Below are 20621 nucleotides of genomic sequence, written 5' to 3'. Positions count from 1 at the left end.
ATCGCGCCCAATGAGCCTGTCTGTGTTATACTTAACCTTTCTTTCAGGTTCCATGTTCGACCGTGTTTCCCAGTCCTAAACTGATAGCTGAAGGTAGGCGGAGAACAAAAAGTATATTTACAGCACTGCTGTGGGTCTAGGGGAGGAGGAGTGCTTCATTATGCCCCCCAAACCCAGGCGTCTGAATTTGTCCCAACAGGACTAAGGATCAGTACCTTCTCCACTCCCTGAATCTCTCCACCGGTTAGCTCTCTTTCTTTATTTAAAGCTTTTGGTCATCTGACTTGATATCTCCTTATGTGGCTTGATGTCACATTTGGTTTTATAATGCCCCTGTGATGCTCCTTGAGATATTTAATTTTATTAAAGCCGTTGTGTGAATATAAGTTGTCATTCCGCATGGCAACTTCTGAGTCAAAGCTATTGAGAGTCCAAACGTCAACTAATGAAACCACCAGTCGATCATGGTTGTTATATTTCACAACACATTTAAGAGCTAAATAAAACCTGTTGGCTTTTTTCTCTTTTGTTTTGTCTAAGGTGTCTGCAGGGAGACATGCACTTTCAACGTGTACTGGTTGAGGGAACCACCGAACCCATCCCTTATTACAGACAGTTCTGGAGCGAGGATGGTGAGGAATTGGCCATGAAGAGAAATGAGCTTGCGAATGTGCAGGACGCAGACACTGGTCAGGTCCAGGAGTCGGTCAATCTCCGACCAGTAGAAACCAAGAAAGAAGTGTCCTCAACTGCATTAATGACCGCAGACTCTAGTCAGGGCCAGGAACCAGACAATACTCAACCAACAGAAGCTGATGCAGATTTGGCATTAACTTTAACAGTGGACGGAGGTCATGGTCCGGATCAGGACGTGGACAGTATCCAACGAATGGAAACTGAAGGAGAAGAGGCTGTGTCTCTACAAGAGAGCTCAGATGACGGTCTGAGCCAGGACCCTGAAAATTCCCAGCCGACAGAGGCCGAAGAAGAGGTGGCCTCGAATATACTGTGGAGCGCAGATGGTGGCCAGGAATTCGATGATGCCCAACCAACAGAAGCTGAAGAAGAGGCGAACTCGATTACATCTGCAACGGCAGACATCCATCAGAGTTTGGACGTGGCTGGTGCTGAGGCTGAGGAAGAATGGCTGTCCGAGGAAATACAAGCATCGCTAAGTGCCATTCGCATTGAAGAGCAGCTTGTACGGAGGCGGCACCTGAAAAGGTGAGTAATCGCTGTGAAGGAGAATCAATGGCTGAGGGTTTTCACTCCCGTTCACGTTAGGCAGGTTCGGTGATGGGAGTGGAAAATACTGCGAGAAGGCTAAAGTAGCATTTCATGTTGGCGTGAAAACAGGGAGTGATTGTCCCCCTTCGCGTCAGGCGCCTCATAATAATAAATTCTGATATAACCCTCAGGCCCCTGCACCGGAATCATTCCGCACGCCGAAACGTCCATCCAAGGCAACTTTCTGTCAGAAAGGCATGGTCTACGAAGACATGCCCCTGGTGAGAGGGCTTCCCTGGGAGCTCACTTGGGGGAGCGGGGGGTTGCTGTGCCACGGTCGTGCCTGAATCATGCTCGGCACTGCCAGCTTAATGCCAGGTAGTACCGGGGGGTGCCGGGAGGGGTGAGGTGGGGTGGGGGTGGAATGGTGTCAGTGGGTGCAACTCGCTGAACCATTGGGGCAAATCAGAGGCCATCCTGCTGCTGATACGTCGTGGAATTTGTGACTTCAAGTTTCTTTTCTCTCTGCTGCACTATATGCCGCCATTGGTGTCGGCGACTTCAACGCCGCATTTCCCGACCAACACTGGCCTTTGCCGATATCAGAGGAGAGCCCGGACAGTGTTTTGCTCGGTGAGTGCCGGTCTCTATAACCATCTCAATCCTGACACCCTTTTCCACTGTGCCTCAGAGGGTAGCACTGCTCCATTTACCATTCATCACTTGTTGAGAAGGTGGTCTTCTTGAACCACTGCAGTCCGTGGTGAAAGTGCTCCCACAGTGCTATTACGTAGGTTCCAGGATTCTTAACCCAGCAACTTAAAGGGAAAGGCTGATATAGTCCCAAGTCAGGTTCCATGCAACTTAAAGGGTCAGCTTGGGAGATGATGGTGTTCCTGTTGTTACAATACGGCAGGAGGTAAGTGCTAGGCTGCCAAATCCCAAAGGAAAACTCTGACACGTTCCCACAACAATTTGAAATTTGTGTTATGAGGACGTTTCGGAAGTCAGGAAAAGTAAATCTCAGACCACTTGTGAACATGAAATTTAAACATTTATTAAAATAAAGGAAAAAGGAAAATAACATTTCGAGAAACAAGAATGCCTTTATGCAGTTAACAGTATTCTACAAACATTTCATAGAAGATGTTGGCTTCAGGTGAACTCCGAGCCGAACCCCCTTTTGGTGGCAACAGTCCTCATAGATCTATAAAAACAAAGTTGTGTAATGTTACAACAAAATGCTCTGCTGCGATAGGGAACCAAAGAACAATACAGCACAGGAACAGGCCCTTCGGCCCTCCAAACCTGTGCCGACCATGGTATCTGCCTAAACTAAAACCGTCTGCACTTACAGAGTCCGTATCCTTCCATTCCCACCCTATTCATATATTTGTCTAGATGTCCCTTAAATGCCGCTATCGTACCTGCTCCCACCACCTCCCCAGACAGCGGGTTCCATACATTTACCACCCTCTGTGTAAAATAAACTTGCTTCTCACATCAGTTCTAAACTTTTCCCCAAGCACTTTAAGCCTATGCCCCCTAGTACTTGACTCTCTTACCCTAGGAAACAGCATCTGACTATCCACTCTGTCCATACCACTCATAATCTTGTAGACCTCTATCAGGTCACCTCTCAACCTCCGTCGTTCCAGTGAGAACTGACCGAGTTTATTTAACCTCTCCTTATAGCTAATGCCCTCCATAGCAGGCAACATCCTAGTAAACCGCTTCTCTACCCTCTCCAAAGCATCCACATCCTTCTGGTAATGTGGCGACCAGAGACAGGCTTTTCCTCTTCTCTCTGTTTATACTAAGAAGCTACAGTTTGTCTCAAAAGCCTTGCAGACAAAACACATTTCTCTTCAGGTGGCGGCAGCTGGTTTTCCTAGTTCTGCCTCCACCACACACTCTTGTCAGGGTCTCATAGCCACACACTAACAGTCTTTAATTTCTCTTTAAATATGTCCCCCCCCCCCACACTTTGAACTTCCAATCTACTGTTTCTCAGATCCTTTAGAAGTTCCTCTTCCTAGAATTTACCAATCTTTCGTGTTACTTTACGGTTAATAATTTTCTCAAAGTAAACTCACTACTTTGACTCAACCATTTATCCTCTTTTTGAAATACAACAGTTAATTTTAAATCACTTCCCTTATCTACCTATTGTACATCCCTATTCATGCTGCCCCCAGCACTCCCTCTGTTCGTTTCCACTTCAACCACTTGCCTTCACACCGATCCCTTGTTGTCTAACTGACTTCAATGTAATTAAAACAACTGTGCCCCTACTCATAGGCACCAGCCTGTTTCAAGGTATATGACAGTGAGTTTAAAAAGAAATTGAGAAATCTAATTTTTCCTCACATGATTGACATGATACTCTTGTCCTTCCAGCTAGTGGAGGCTGCGGAGGTTCTGTCAAAGTAACCAATTGTATGTATGAATTGCTGCAGTGCATCCCGCAATTTGCTGGTGGAGGAGTGGGTGGATGTTTAAGATGGTGGGTAGGTTCAAACAGTAACCCAAATGTTCTCCTTCAGGTACTGACAGCCTTGCTGTGCAATGCTGCTTGACACAGGTTCATTTTCTCTCTGATCTTCCTCATCGCAAATGCTGGAATAATTTTGCATATTTGACTGAGGCATTCAATAACTATTCTCCCTTCGCAATTCCCTTGCCACCCCCTATACCCTCGTGTGTTTCCAGACACCCGGAGTTCTGCGACCTTTTGGAATCGATTCTGGAGAACACCCTGCAGAACATACTGATAGAAGCCAGCAGGGGGGAAGTGGTCCTGACAGCTCGACCCAGGGTGATCAGCCTGCCTCCTGTGACATCCAGGTAAAGCTCCGACAAAGCTCGGGAGTGGGGGGGGGGGGGGGGGGGGGGGGGGGGGGGGGGGGGGGGGGGGGGTGGAAATAGCCATGGAGGGAATGGTTGTCACCAGTGTGGCCACTTATGCAACAGGGCCCAGTTATGTCCACATTACCTGTTTGCCATGTTTCACCAGCACATTGTTGACAAAAGCCCTTGTTTGTTGAGTTCCTCTGATCATTTGGTAAATACACTGCATGGTGCAGTGTCCTCTGTGGTGGAAGAATTATTTGTTCATTTCAATTGTGTTGCGACCCTGGGTCAGGTAGTGCCGGAGCTGACCGTGCACTAGCCCAGGGAATCGTAACTTGTTCAGCACAGAGGAATACTTATTCATCAACTGGGGCGTGGTGGGGGGGGGGGGAATTACAGGCGCTGTGGTAAGTGGTGATATAGGGAGAAAAAACAGTTCCGCCAGTATTCTTATTTCCCAGTTTCTACTGTCTTTTTACTTCTGGTGTTAATTTTCCAAAATTCCCAGGAGATTTCCTTGCCATGTTTGACCTGTTGCCATTGAGACCTCATGGGGTCTGGAGTCATCCCTTCTGTATACCACTGTGCTGTGCCACCTTGGGAATAGTGATGGTGCTTTTGACATTAGCTGTAAGCTACGACTTGGTTGGCATGACTATGCCAGGTTGTTGTTTCACTCGTCTGCGGAACTGCTGTACCAATTTTGTTACAAGCCCCCAGAGATTAGTGAAGAGGACATGGCTGGGTCGACGGGGCTGGGTGCGCCATGGTTGTTTCCAGTGCCGAGGTCGATGCCAGGTGATCCATCCAATTTTACCCCTTTTTGATTTTCAGTGGTGGTTTGATACAATCGAGTGTCTTACCTAGGGCATTTCAGAGAGCAGTTAATAATCAACCACATTGGTGTAGTTCTGGATTCACCGCTGGTAGATTCCCTTCCCCAAAGGGCATTAGCGAACCAGCTCGGGTTTTTACAATAATCTAATCATTCCTGAGACAAGTTTTTAATTAAATTTATTGAATTTACATTCGACTGCTGTGGTGGGATTTGAACTTGTGCCCCAGAGGATTAGTTTAGGCTTCTGGATTACAGGTCCAGTGACATTAGCATCCACTGGTTTAGCTGGTTTAGGGGCTGGTTTAGCACAGGGCTAAATCACTGGCTTTGAAGGCAGGTCAGCAGCACAGTTCAATTCCCGTATCAGCCTCCCTGAACAGATGCCGGAATGTGGTGACTAGGGGCTTTTCATGGTAACTTTATTTGAAGCCTACTTGTGACAATAAGCGATATTCATTTTCACTCCACATGGCAGCCTCTCCTTCAATGCTGCACTTCATCGCCTCTCCGCATCCCTATGTCTGCCCAAACCCCAAACACTGAAGCCAATTGGAACATACCAACTTTTAAAATTTCAAGCTGAATTTAGCCATTTGGCCCTTCAAACCTGCTCTGCTTTTCAACAAGATCATCTATCCCAATAAGGGGAACAGGGGTTATGGGGAGAAGGCAGGAGGAATGGGGATAAGAAAAATATCAGCCATGGTTGAATGGCGGAGCAGACTCGATGGGCCGAGTGGCCTAATTCTGCTCCTATGCCTTATGGTCTTATGGTTTTAATTCCACCTTCCCGCCCTAACCCTATATGCCCTAATTCCCTTTGTACCAAAAACTTTCTTGACTTCTGTTTTGAATATACTCAATGATGGGTCACCCACAGCCCTCGAGGGCAGGGAATCCCAAAGATTCACAAGCCTCTGAATGAAGAAATTTCCTTGCGCAGGGGCAGTTAGAGATGGGCAATAAATGCTGGCCGAGCCAGCGAAACTCACAACCCTTGAATTAATTTTTAAAAACCCCTGACCTCCTGTTCCAGATATCTCAGATATGGGGAATATTTTCTCATGTCAAAATCCCAAAGCATGTTACATATTACAATTAGATCACCTCTCTTTCCTCGGAACCTCAGAGTATTAAGGCCTGGTTTGCTCAGCAGCTCCTCATAGGACAATCTCCTCATCGAGCCTAGTGAACTTCTCTTGCGATCCCTCTAAGGAGCAAGTATCTTCCTCAAGTAAGGGGACCAAAACAGCACAAGGTACTCCAGGTGTGACCTCTCTAGTACTCTGTGTGTTCTCTGACTATGGGCAGCAGGGTAACACAATAGTTAGCACTATTGCTTCACAGCTCCAGGGTCCCAGGTTCCATTCCTCGCTGGGTCACTGTCTGTGTGGAGTTTGCACATTCTCCCCGTGTCTGTGTGGGTTTCCTCCGGATGCTCCAGTTTCCTCCTTCAGTCCAAAGATGTGCAGGTCAGATGGGGTTATGGAGATAGGGTAGAGGTATGGGCTTAGATAGGGTGCTCTTTCTAAAGGCCGGTGCAGACTCGATGGGCCGAATGACCTCCTTCTGCACTGTAAATTCTATGATTATCTATGATTACACCAGAGGTAGATCAGATTGTAGATAGGGAATTAAACCTGGGTCAGACTTGGGCTCCACATTTCCACGCTTTCGTGGGCAGCATGGTAGCATAGTGGTTATCACTATGGCATCACAGTGCCACGGTCCGAGGTTCGATTCCCAGCATGAGCCACTGTGTGTGCGGAGTCTGCATCTTCTCCCCATTACTGTGTAGGTTTCCTCCGGGTGCTCCGGTTTCCTCCCACAAGTCCCGAAAGATGTGCTGTTAGGTAATTTGGGCATTCTGAATTCTCCCTTGGTGTACCCAAATAGGTGCCGGATTGTGGCGACTAGGGGCTTTTCACAGTAACTTAATTGCAGTGTTAATATAAGCCTGCTTGTGACAATAAAGATTATTATTATAATAATATGAGGAAACTATTGATGTTTTGTCACTGAAATTTGAAAGTAATCTCTCAATTTCTCTGAATTTTAGAAGTACTCTGGAGCCTTTAAGCATCCAAGATATTTCACTGAGTAAGGAAGAATTGAACATCAGCCTCACAACGTAAGTGATGTTACTTCACAGGTAACTTATTTATAGCTGTCACAAGATGTGTCTCGTTTGTTTCATGAATTATAGAAATTGCATTGTGGAGGAGGCTATTTGGCTCATTATGCCTGTGCTGGTGTTACCTCTTCAATGGCAACTGCCAACTCTAATCCCGTCAGTCTCGGGAATTAACCATGTGATGCTGTTGGGAAGTAACACTTGATGATTGCATCGCGGGCTTGTCATTGTGCCTGTTTTAACTTTTCCTTTTGTTATAGGATCTTGGCTCCTTAAACTGCTCATGCTCCAATGAGCCCTCCTCCCTTTTGCCCCTTTCTTACCCTCAGGTAGGCTTGCAGGATTCCAACGATGGTCGACCCCTCATCATTCACAGCTTCTGCATTCATGTGTATACCATTATTCAGCAAATGTAACCCAAAATTCCTCAGTTAGTTGGATATTATGAGTTTTTATAACCGTCAAGATTTAAATTCACTCATAGTTTTGTATTAGTTTATAAGGCATTGCTTAAACTGTAGCATTAAAAGTTTAATCCAAGACAAATGTTGATCCCTAAAGTTTCAAGTTAGATGGGGAAGTGGAATTCAGCCATGAACCTCCAATAAATATATGAACACCTTGGTCAGCCGCTCAACAATCTGTACCAAGAAACCAAACAAATCATTCACTTATAATTACTTATTGACTTCAAAACCATCATTATCACTTATTAAATTTGATTATTGCTGAAAAAAAACACATGTTGTCAAAGCTTTTTGTCTTGCACTCATCAGGAAAATTTGTAAGAATGCCAAATGTAAAGGGCACACAAGTTTTAGTGCATGAGAAGAGAGCGCTGATTGGCAAGTGGGCTCTGATTCGTAAAGGTATTGCCACGGATAATGAACTGGTTATCTGATGAGTGACTGTTGACTGCCAAGCTTTGTCAAAATGTAGACCAGGCTCTGATTGGTCAAGGCATTGCCCTGGGGGAATGAACCAGATAATGGCTGTTGCCAGATTGCCAGCTGTAGAGATCAATACTTGTAACGGATGTAAATTGGCAAGGTTAATTGAGAATTAAACTTCTTATACAGTTGACAAATTAACAACAATGAATAGACACTCTATTACATAGCTTAGTGCCTTACACGCTGGTGGCTAAAAACATTTTCAGAGCTTGTCCGTGTAAGTGGTGTGGTCGAGTGATTCTCTTCCACCCTGGGGTGACTCATCAGCCGCGCTCACAAGTGAGCTCCAAACTTCACCCAAGCACAACGCAACGCCATCTGCACTCTCAGAACTAACCGCAAGATTGTCATCAAACCAGCAAACAAAGAAGGAGCTGCCGTTATACTGAACAGAACGGACTACACTGCAAATAAGTTTACTGCCAACTCAACAACCAGGAACACTACAGACAGTTACCGGCTGATCTGACCAAAGAACAGACCCGCCGACTCAACAAACTGATCAAAACCTTTGATCCAGACCTTCAATCCATCCTACTTGCACTCATCCTGCATTCTCCCCACGTTGGAAATCTCTACTGCCTTCCAAAGATACATAAAGCCAACACATCCTGCTCTCCCATCGTATCAGGCAATGAGACCCTGTGTGAGAACCTCTCTGGCTACGTCGAGGGCATCCTGAAACCCACAAGGAACCCCCAGCTTCTATCGCGACACTGCAGACTTCTTAAGAAACTCAGCACCCATGGACCAGTTGAACCAGGAACTCTCCTCATCACAATAGACATCTCGGCACTCTACACTAGCATCCCCCATGACGACGGCATTGCTGCAACAGCCTCAGTACTCAACACCGGCAACTGCCAATCTCCAGGTGCAATCCTACAACTCATCCGCATCATCCATGACCACAACGTCTTCACTTTTGACAACCAGTTCTTCATCCAAACACAAGTAACAGACATGGGGACCAAGTTCGCACCTCAATACGCCAACACCTTCAAGTTTAAGTGAAACCTCATCGCCGCAGGGAACGTTCAACCGACACTATCACTGGGCACATCGACGACATTTTCTTCCTTTGGACTCACGGCGAAGAATCACTGAAATGACTATATAATGACATCAACAAGTTCCATCCCACCATCAGACTCACCAAGAACTGCTCTCCAGAATCGGTTGCATTCTTGAACACATGCATCTCCATCAAGAACAGACACCTCAGCACTTCACTCTACGGCAAGCACATGTATAACCTCACGATGCTCCACTTCTCCAGCTTCCACCCTAAACACATTAAAGAAGCCATTCCCTACAGACAAGCCCTCCTTATACTCAGGATTTGCTCGGACGAGGAGTAAAGTGACAGGCACCTACAGATGCCTAAAGATGCTCTCGTAAGAACGGAATATGGAGCGCGGTTCATCGATCGACAGTTCCGATGCGCCACAGTGAAAAACTGCACCGACCTCCTCAGAAGATAAAACACGGAACACGATCGACAGAGTACCCGCTCAAAACTATATCTTCTTCGGAGCCTTCAACATATCATCGAATATGATGACCAGCCTGCCAAGGCCATCCCCACATCTCCACTTCCAACATCTTCAAACAACCGCTCAACCTCAAACATACCATTGTTTGCAGCAAACTACCCAGCCTTCAGGCGAACAGCGACCACGACACCACACAACCCTGCCATGGCAACCTCTGCAAGACATGCTGGATCATCGACATGGATTGTACCATCACATGTGAGAACACCACCCACCTCATTCGTTGCAGGAAAAGATGTCCCAAGGTATGGTACATCGGCGAGACCATGCAGACGCTAAGACAACGGATGAACGGACACTGCGCAACAATCGCCAGACAGGAGTGTTCCCTTCCAGTTGGGGAACACTTCAGCAGTTAAGGACATTCAACCTCCGATCTTCGGGTAAACATTCTCCAAGGCAGCCTTCAAGACACGCGACAACGCCGAATCGTCTAGCAGAAACTGGGAGCCAGGTTCCGCACGCATGAGGACATTCTCAACCAGGATCTTGGGTTCATGTCACATTACATGAACCCCCACTATACTGCCCGGGTTTGCAGAATCCTACTGTCCTGGCTTGAGACAATTCACACCTTGATTACTTGTGATTATCCCTCACTCCACACACATTGTTTGTACCTGTAAAAATGTCTTTACCTGTAAAGACTTGCATTCCAATCATTCTTCACATTTCAATCTGTAATTATCTTGCAATTGTGTCTCTCCTACGTATGCTGTGTTTGTGAATCTGCCTTCACTTCATCTGTTGAAGGAACAGAGCTCCGAAAGCTTATGATTTCAATTAAACCTGTTGGATTTTAACCTGGTTTTGTGAGACTTCTTACTGTGCCCACCCCAGTCCAACACCGGCAGCTCCACATCATGGCATCCTGGGGGTGGCGGTGTTAACTTTTGGAATGTCAACTTGAGGTAAGTCTTTCTGGAGGGCGTTATCTGTTCCACTCATGTCCTGTGTTCCAGTCGAATCCACCTTCTGAACAAGTGATTGTCTCTGAAAGATGTGTTGATTCTCATCTTCCTTGACCTTAAGGCACTTGTGAAGTTCAGTAACATACTGATCTCTGCCTCTGACTGACTATGTAGCCGTACCTTTATTACCTCTTCCTTTCTCCCATGAATATATACTGTGCCAATAAAAGTACCCTTTTCGGTAAATATCACAACAGAACAAGACAAAGAGAATCTTCTACAAAGAGAAATGTTCAACAAAGAGAAATGGAACCCGATGAAAGATGTGCCGACAACACTTTCTGTGCACCGTAAATTTGAAGAGAAAAATCCTGCTCCATTCTCTGTTGATCAATCTGTGCGACATGTCACAGAATCACAGAATGTGACTGAAATGTACACATTTTTTTAATGTCCATTACTTGCACAGTCATGTAACGATTCTGGAAGATGTCAAAGTTGAAGCACAGATACCTGGGGGTTCCAAGCATTACTTTTTGCTCCTCTACTTTCTAATTTATTTTTACCACCAGCTGCACAGGGGCAGATGAAACATATTGGGTCTCATTAATAAGCTATCCCTTAGCGTAGTTCTCAATGTTAGCAGCTTTATCACTGTTGGGGAAAATTGCTTTTAAATAGATATCTTTGCTTCATTTTCCCAGCCATTTCCCGACATTCAACTTCATTTTCACCATGGCCACTTTGGTAGCCATCCCCCTTGACATTCAGTGGCATTACCATTACCATCGCTGAATCCCCCACTATCACAGCACGGTAGCACAGTGGTTAGCACTGTTGCTTCACAGCGCCAGGGTCCCAGGTTTGATTCCCAGCTTGGGTCACTGTCTGTGCGGAATCTGCACTTTCTCCCCCTGAATGCGTGGGTCTCCTCCGGGTGCTCTGGTTTCCTCCCACAAGTCCCAAAAGATGTGCTTGTTAGGTGAATTGGACATTCTGAACTTTACCTAAGTGTACCCGAACAGGTGTTGGAATGTGGTCTCGCAGGGAATTATGGGATTTGGGGAATGGGCAGGAGAGTGGAGTTGAAGTCAAAGATCTGCCGCAATCGTATTGAATGGTGGAGCAGGCTCGATGGGCCGAATGGTCTACTCCTGCTCCTATTTCTTGTGTCCTTACAGGGCCTTGATATCCCTCCTAATGTACAATCCCCTGAATTGTACCCCAGCAGATGATCAACGAGTGTTTTTTAAAAGTTCAGCATAACTGGCATAATGTGTAGCACAGTGGTTAGCACTGTTGCTTCACAGCTCCAGGGTCCCAGATTCGATTCCCGGCTTCAGTCACTGTCTGTGCGGAGTCTGCGCGTTCTCTCTGTGTCTGCGTGGGTTCCCTCCGGATGTTCTGGTTTTCCCCAACAAGGGAGAAATGTTCATCGAGGCTCCGCCTGCTCTCTCAGGTGGATCTGAAAGATTCCGTGGCACTATTTCGAAGGACCACAAGGGAGTTTTCCCTGATGCACTGGCCAAGATCTATCCCTCAATTAATGTCACTAAAGCAGATTTTATGATCGCTTCCATATTGCTGTTTGTGGGAGCATGTTAATCACTTGCCATGCTTTCCACATTACAACAGTGACAACACTTTAAACAGTATTTCATTGACTGAAAGGTGCTTTGAGATGTCTTGAGCCATTGAAGGCAACACTTACCATTGTCCTTTCTCCAGATCCCCCAAAAGATGTGCTGTTAGGTGAATTGAACATTCTGAATCTCCCTCTGTGTAACCGAACAGGCGCTGGAGTGTGGCGACTAGGGGCTTTTCACAGTAACGTCATTGCAGTGTTAATGTAAGCCTACTTGTGACAATAATGAAGATTATTATTATTTTACCATGGCACTTCCAATTACTCCGAAATCTCATCCTTAATAATGGACTCTAAAATCTTACCAATGGCCGAAGTCAGACTAACAGGCCTATAATTTCCTGTCTTCTGCCTCCCTCCCCTCTTAAACAGGGGTGTTGCATTAGCCATTTTCCAGTCCTCTGGGACCCTCCCTGCCTCCAGTGATTCCTGAAAGATCATCACCAATGCCTCCACAATCTCCTCAACTATCTCTTTTGGAACCCTGAGGTTCAGTTCACCTGGACAGGGTGATTTATCCACCTTCAGGCCTTTCAGCTTCCCCAGCACCTTCTCCTTAGTGATGGCCACTACACTCACCTCTGCCCCCTGACTCTCTTGAAGTTCTATGTTGCCACTGTGTCTTTCACCATGAAAGCTGATGCAAAGTACCTATTCAGTTCCTCTGCCATTTCTTTGTTCCCTATTACCACTTCTCCACCCTCATTTTCCAGTGGTCCAATGTCCACCCTTGCCTCTCTCTTAGCTTTTATATATCGAAAAAAACCTCTTCCAATCTTCTATTAGTCTGGCTGACATGTAGCCAAAGCTGGGACTCTTGGAGATTTTAATTATTCATTCATGGAATGTGGGCCTCATTGGCTAGGCCAGCATTTATACCCATCCCCAATTGCCCTTGAGAAGGTGGTGGTGAGCTGCCTCCTTGAACCCCTGCAGTCCATGTGGTGTAGGTACACCTGCAGTGCTGTTATGGCCTTCATTTCATTTCAATCCATGACCAAAACCATCTAGAAGATCAAGGGCAGCAGATGTATGGGAACACCGCAACCTGGCAAACCCGCCCTCAAGACGCACACCATCCTGATTTTAAAATATATCGCCGTTCCTTCACTGTCATGGGGTCAAAATCGTGGAACTCCCTGTCAAAGGAACCCTGGTAAGTTTACTGCAGTGCATTTTGTAGATCGTACACACGACTGCCACTGTTCGTCGGTGGTGGAGGGTTTGAATGTTTGTGGAAGGGGGAGCAATCAAGCGGAGCTGCTTTGTCCTGGATGGTGTCAAGATTCTTGAGTGTTGTTGGAGCTGCACTCATCCAGGCAAGTGGGGAGTATTCCATTACACCCCTTACATGTACCTTTTAGATTGGGGACATGCTTGGGGGGGTGGGGTCAGGAGGTGAGGTTACTTGCTGTCGGATTCCTAGTCTTTGATCTGTCCAGTTCAGTTTCTGATCAATGGTAACCCCCCAGGATATTGATTGTGGGGGATTCAGCGATGGTAATGCCATTGAATGTCAAAGAGCGATGGTTAGATCCTCTCTTGTAGGAGATGGTCATTGCCTGGCACTTGCGTGGCGCGAATGTAACTTGCCACTTGTCAGCCCCAAGCCTGGATATTGTCCAGGTCTTGCTGCATTTTTTACATGGATTGCTTCATTATCTGAGGAGTCGCGAATGGTGCTGCATATTGTGTAGTCATCCGCAAACAACCCCACTTCTGACCTTATGATGGAAGGCAGGTCATTGATGGAGCAGCTGAAGATGTTTGGGTCTAGGACACTACCCTAAAGAACTCCTGCAGTGATGTCCTGGAGCTGGGATGATTGATCTCCAACCACCACAACCATCTTCCTTTGTGCCAGGTATGACTTCACCAATGGAGAATTCTGCCCCTGATTCCTATTGACTCCAGTTTTGCTTGGCTCCATACTCAATCAAATGCTGCCTTGATGTCAAGGACAGTCACTCTCACCTCACCTCTGGCATTCAGCTCTTTTGTCCATGTTTGAACCAAGGCTGTAATGAGATCAGGGGCTGAGTGACCCTGGCAGAACCCAAACTGTGCGTCCATGAGCAGGTTAGATTTATTATGCTTTTTGCATACAGGACATACCTGGGGAGTTTTCCACATTTCCAGGTAGATGCCAGTGTTGTAGCTATACTTTAACAGCTTGGCTAGTGACATGCAAGTTCTGGAGCACAAGTCTTCAGTAGTATTGCCGGAACATTGTCAGGGCCTTTGCAGTATCCAGTGCCTGCCACCGTTTCTTGATATCACGTGGAGTGAATCGAATTGACTGAAGACTGACATCTGTGATGCGGGGCCCTCCGGAAGACACTGAGATGGAGCATCCACTCGGCACTTCTGGCTGAAGATTATTGCAAATGGTTTTTTGAAGTGCTGGGTTCCACCATCCTTGAGGATGGAGATATTTGGGGAGCCTCGTCTTCCATTGAGTTGTCTAATTGCCGACCACCATTTGCGACTGGTTGTGACAGGACTGCAGAGCTTAGATCTGATTTGTTAGTTCTGGGGCCACTTGGCTCTGACTATAGCAGAGTTCTTCAAACTGCAGGTCTCAACTCGCAGGTGGGTGCCGGGAGAGTCGTGGGCGCGGCGTTGCCGATCGTGGGAGAAGCACCCAATGGCGGCAACCAGCTTTCATGCGGGCTGCGACTGGCTTAAAGTTGAGCATGTCAGCCATGACCAGCCTTTACTGGGTTATGGGGATAGGGTAGATACGTGGGCTTCAGTCGGGTGTTCTTTGTAAGGGCCGGTGCAGACTCGATGAGCCGAATGGCCTCCTTCTGCACTGTACATTCTATGATACTATGAACTGAAGATGGGTCGTTTCATAATAAAGAAGAGAGGGCCAGAGACACAACCAGACCAGGATCTCACACCTGAATCTGCCTGGAGCGAGCTGCGCAGGAGAGTTCATGGCAGGACAAAGCAGTGCTGGTGAGAGCTGTGTACAGAGCTGCAGGGCCTCTCGTGAACAATCCATTAAGAAGAAACTGCAATTGAGAATAAAACAGTATAAAGATGATTTCTTGAGGTATGACTTTGTTAATTGTTCCAGTGCAAATCAGGAAGGAAAGCCCATGGGTGTTACATGCAGTGAAAATGACAGTTGGATGCTATTTATGTCTTACCTTGCAAACATCTTTTCAATTCTTAACGAACCGGACCTCAAATTGCAAGGGAAGGATGATGATTGTTTTGGCACCTTGAAGAAGTAGATGCTTTCCAAAAGTCATTGAAAGTTTTGCAAGTGCGAGTACAAAGCCAAAGCCACTACATGTTCCCCACACTGCTACGACACTTCAAAGAAAACAGTGTTAGTAAGGGAACGGTCAATAGACTGGCAAGCCTTATTCAGTTGCAGCTGGCTGCACTGATCAACAGTTTTTGTCGCTACTTTCCAGAGGAGAAGTTTTAGATTTTGAAAGAGAAGAGGTGAGTGGAAAATACTTTTTTGCACTGTGAGGTGCTGGGTTCTGCCATCCTTGAGGAGTGAGACCCCAGAGTCAATTATTAACTTATAGCTGACTCCAAATGAAGACAGTAAGAAGTCTTACAACACCAGGTTAAAGTCCAACAGGTTTGTTTCAAATCACTAGCTTTCGGAGCACTGCTCCTTCCTCAGGTGAATGAAGAGGTATGTTCCAGAAGCATATATATGGAATGAAGAGTCTCAACTTTTGCGCCTCACCTGTGACGGCAGATTAAAAACACGGCACAAGTCCATGAGGCTGTCAGCATTCTGGAGTAGCGTCTCCGAGGAGTATCCAGTGCTGAGTAAAACAAGCATTTTGTTGCTATTGTCCTTCACAACGACTTACATGTGCGAGGTTGGATTTTCAGTCCTCACAAAGGTGAAGACAGTATAAAAGAACCGGCTGAACTCCGTACCTGATATGTATATTTTCCTCTCCTCCTGTGAACCTGAGTGGAACAAGATAGTGAAGACCAAGCAGGCTCCCCTGTCGCATTAAAAGTAAGTGAAAATGGCGTGTTGCGAAGGTTGGCCGGTGCGGGTTGTGAAGGTCGGACGGTTGGTAAAAGTGGGTCCCGGGGGAAAAAAGTTTGCAAAACACTTGTCTATTTTATACTGCTTGCACTGCTTAGCGTGCAAGTAAACCTGTGTTATAACTTCACCAGGTTGACACCTCTTTTTTAGGAATGCCTGGTTCTGCTTCTGGCATGCCCCCCCCCCCCCCCCCCCTGCATTGATACCCATTCTTCATTGATAGTCCTTCAGATACATGAATAGGATCTCGAGTGATTGGTGGGTGGGATGGATTGATAGCGGGGCGATCGGAAATGGGATGGCTGCTAGAGAGTGATACTGACACTGGAAGAGGGTGTTTGGCTGTGATGGTGGCAGACATCTGAGATCGGTGTTGAAGGTGGAGATCTGCAGTTGTAGCAGGGGAGAGAGGAGGAGGCCATGATTGACTGAGAGTATGCTGAAGACGTTTCTAAGGGATGGTGTGGACTTCACGTGCTCCTCCTGGCCTACAGTGCTGTTAAAATAGGCCTCTGTTTTCCGGGGCCCTGCAAACACTCGTGCCAAATATGAAATTTTCAAGCAGTGTGAAAGTTGACCTGTAATTGTTGCCTTCCTCAACACAATGTCATGAAAAATCGCGAGCAGAGCATATTATTCATGAACAAACAAAAGCGTTAATATTCATGCAACAAACCATGTGATATATATTTTTTTAAATCCCAATTTTCTCCCCTGTAGGAGTGAACCTTTTGCTGGGGTAGTGTTGTCTGACCAGGGGAATCCTGCAGTATCTATCAGCACTGACTAAGACAGTGAATGTCGGTAGGAAACCTATTTATTCCGCCATTGACAGCCTCACTTTCAACCCCTCTTCTCACTCTCAAATCCCTCCCTCTGACTCCTTGTCTCCGAAACATCTTTTTCCCCAAATCCCCTCTCACCCGGCCCTCTCTTCCAATCTCGGAAATCATTTTTATGGTTCCTCCTCATTTCACTTCTTTTGTATTTTTCACCACTCTTTGTTCCTACTCTGTTCCCTGCGTGGCATTTATTGGCACCTTTCTACTGTGAGGAGCCGCTTCTTGGAATTGAGCCCAACGTCTACACTTACCAGTACAGTTCCCGGTAGAAGGACAAGGATCATTTATTTTTTTCTCCCTTAACTTGAGGCGATTGAGTGAGGTGAACAAAGACTTAAAAGTGTTCCAACTAATGGTTTCTAATAACGTGAACACAGTACAGATTTAAAGACAGATGCGTAAAACTTTAAAATCACTAATACAATTAAAACACCGATCAGCCAATTCTCTGACAACATCCTGGTAATGAGAGTTTCATCATTCCTGTGGCATGTTTTCCTCGTGTAACGTGTGCACTGAGCACTGTCCCGTGAACTGTATTTTCCATCATTCTTTTTTTATTCTTTCACTGGATGCGTGTCACTCGCACGGCCAGTATTTGTTATCCACCCCTAATTTCCCTTGAACCGGGCAGCTTGTGTTACGACTCCCTGGGCTAGTATGTGGTCAATTCCAGCCCCAGGTGTACCATGTCACAACACAATGAATTAACCAATATATGTTTTATAAAAATACCCAAAGTCTTCTGCCCTTGGCTGTCCAATAATTAGTCACATGGTTTGTAAGTTTATACACAATTACTGTTTATTTATTATGTGAACTATAATGAAATGCACAGCAATTACAGTTGTTTAAATATTAATAAGTACCTAAGTCTTACTTTGACTTGCCTCCCCACCCTCTACGCGCACACAAGACAGACAAACACAGAGGGGTGGAAAAGGGGGAAAAACGTAAGTGAAAGAGAAAGGATGATGGTTCCTTGCATGCTTTCTTCACAGTAAGTTTGTAGATTACAGTCTTTGTTTTGCAGCCTGTACTCACAATTTCCCTGGAAGGAAAAGTCTCTGTTTTATCGTATTTTGCTTTCAGTTCGTGGCCTGGCTTCAGGCCCTGTGGTTTCAGGAATCCAATACCCACAGGCTGATTGAAGAGAGAGTTAGCTGGTTCCTTGGCCTGTACTGTGCTGTGCAGTTCTATGTTCTGGAGCGAGTACAGCCCTCACAGCTGGCTTTCTGGAGAGAGTTTAGCTGGATCACTTTGGAGAGCCTCAGCAACAGCTTTCTGGAGAGAATTTAGAAGGATCTTTTACCTCCGTGTTGCCGTAATCGAAACTGAAAGCTTCTTAGGTCACTGAACCATTTCAGCGGGAGAAGATCCAATCGCCATCGGTTACCAGGCAGAACACAACCTTTTGGGCCAATTCGTTGGCCACCAGCCACATCAATCAAACCGAGTCCCAGCCAATTTCTGTCATTAGTCAGTCTACACCTCCAGTTCAAACCAGCACAGACTAGCACAGTGATCTCCCCTGCTGCTGAAATTCTCTGCTTGAATTAAAGGCACAGGCCACTTGCCTGAAAGACACATGTCCATTAATCATCCGTGAATCAAAAACGTAACGGTAAAAGTAAAAGAAAGGGAATGACCCTTACATTTGCTTGACCATCTCAGAGGGCAGCTAAGAGTCAACCGCATAACTATGGGTCTGGAGTCACATGTAGGTGAGTCTGGGTATTGATAACAGATATCTTCCCTTAAAGACATTCGTGCGTCGGATGGGGTTTTTACAATCAATGATTGTTGACGTAGATAGATGATGTCCTAGTCACTATTACCGAGACTAGCTTTATAATTCCAGATTTAGTATCACCAAGTGCGATTGTGGGATTTTTGAACCAAGGCTTTAGCCTGGGCTCCTGGAGTACTAGTCCAGTGATATGATTGCTGTGCCAATGTTTCCCTCTGTTGGTGCTGAAAATCAATATTCCTGTGGGTAATTTTCCATTTTCTCTTGGCCGCACAGACTAAAGTTCCCAAACAGCACCTGGTGTTTACCATGGTCACTCAGAATCTACAAATGCCTTCTTATCTGTAACCTTCCAGACTGTCTTACATAATGCTGCAGTCACGTTTCCCCAACATTCCTTCGTCAACAGTCAGTTTAAAGTTGTTTTAAGCCAATTGTCCGTTTTAGCAGGTAAATAATCCAGGTGGTATCCTCGATGAGACTCCTGGTGAAATTATCAAAATTTATTTATTTTTCAATTTTAACCCAGGTAGACACAGATTAGTTGGAGTAGTCCATCTGTTGCACCCTAAGCACTGACTAAGGACCAACCCTGGGCCAGACTTGAACTCTATGCCTTAGTCCCATTAACAAACTACCTGAGGAATAACCTGACATAATTTGCTTAAATTTGATAGTAATCTTTAGCTTTCTCCAAATTTAGTCTGCGAGAGGTTGAAATTAAATCATCAGAGAGTAAGACCGATTTGGACATCGACGACCCAGAGTAAGTGAAGTTACTGCACAAGTAACTTATCTGTAGCATTTACGTTCAGCTGTAAGATGTATACTGTATGTGCAACCGACATGTCCTGGAAACTCAGGAAGTGCAGCTCAGAAGGAGACCGACTGGTCCATCATGCCTGGGTTAGCTCAGCTGGATCAGCCCATCTCGAGCATCAACCTCACCAAGGTCAGTGACTGGCAAGCTATAATTACAGGGCTGATTACCTAACAATTGCTCCCCTTGCATAGAACATATAGTGGAGCACAGATTCGGCCCATTGAGCCTGCACCAACTCTTGAAGAGTAATCCAGTTAAATCCCAGTTCCCTGCTCTTCCCCATAGCCCTGGAATATTTTCCGCCCAGCAAGAATTCTGCTTGGAGCCATTTCTTGCACCCGTGTCTTACACGCTCTAGTCATCTTAAATCATTGATGGCTTTACCCTCTCCCTCTTTCTGTAACCTCCTCCAGCCTTAGAACCCTCTGAGACCTTTGTCAATCATATTTTCTGCCGCATTGTTGGTTTTCTTTGCTTACTACTGACAGACATGCCTTCCACTGGTAAGAATATAAAGCAGCATCATTGTTAAACATGGGCGCAATTTAATGGATACATTTCGAAGTGTCATTTTGGGCACAATTGGCGGGCTGCTTCTCGACGGGCACGTTGGCGTGAGCGTGGCTCATATCTAACGGCACTTAGTGCCGAAAATGAGCCCCCACGAGTTTCTCACCATTATTAACTACCTTACCATCTGACCCGCCAGACTCGTGCCCCAGTGTCTCGCCGCTAACAAGGGGGAGCTGCTTTTAAGCGCTCCCTCACCACTCACTCCCAGTCAATACACAAGCATGCAGCACATAGACCTCCTCCTCACTTTGGGGATGCCGACCTGGACCGAGTTCTCGACACTGTGAATGAGAGACGGGGCATCCTGTTCCACAGAGGGAATTGGAGTGCCAGTAACAGGGTCGGCAATGCCGCCTGGGAGGCAGTGGCAGCGACTGTCAGTGCAGGCAGCATGACCAGGAGGATTGCTGTCCAATGTTGGAAGTAGACCAACGACCTCCACCGAGTTGTGAGGGTAAGTCACCACCTCTCTCCTCGCAT

The 20621-nt window shown here is 46.2% G+C and overlaps 1 protein-coding gene across 6 annotated transcripts in view; it reads left to right on the top strand.

The window, feature by feature from the left end:
• The window catches only part of cfap65 (cilia and flagella associated protein 65), a 212756-nt gene that overhangs the window by 181439 nt on the left and 10696 nt on the right, over window positions 1-20621 (top strand). For 4 of the 6 annotated variants that reach the window (XM_038790129.1, XM_038790130.1, XM_038790128.1 and 1 more), the window contains exons 31-34: window positions 541-1224; window positions 3940-4074; window positions 6978-7049; window positions 19449-19511. In XM_038790129.1, the coding sequence (XP_038646057.1) occupies window positions 541-1224; window positions 3940-4074; window positions 6978-7049; window positions 19449-19511 (954 nt within the window). Of the gene's footprint in view, window positions 1-540; window positions 1225-3939; window positions 4075-6977; window positions 7050-16873; window positions 16958-19448; window positions 19512-20621 lie in introns of all 6 variants that reach the window. The other 2 variants (XM_038790133.1, XM_038790131.1) reach the window with 1 other exon arrangement.

Source organism: Scyliorhinus canicula, chromosome 2 (genome assembly GCF_902713615.1).
Source record: "Scyliorhinus canicula chromosome 2, sScyCan1.1, whole genome shotgun sequence".
Lineage (NCBI taxonomy): Eukaryota > Metazoa > Chordata > Chondrichthyes > Carcharhiniformes > Scyliorhinidae > Scyliorhinus > Scyliorhinus canicula.
This window is presented reverse-complemented; position numbering and strand designations above follow the sequence as displayed.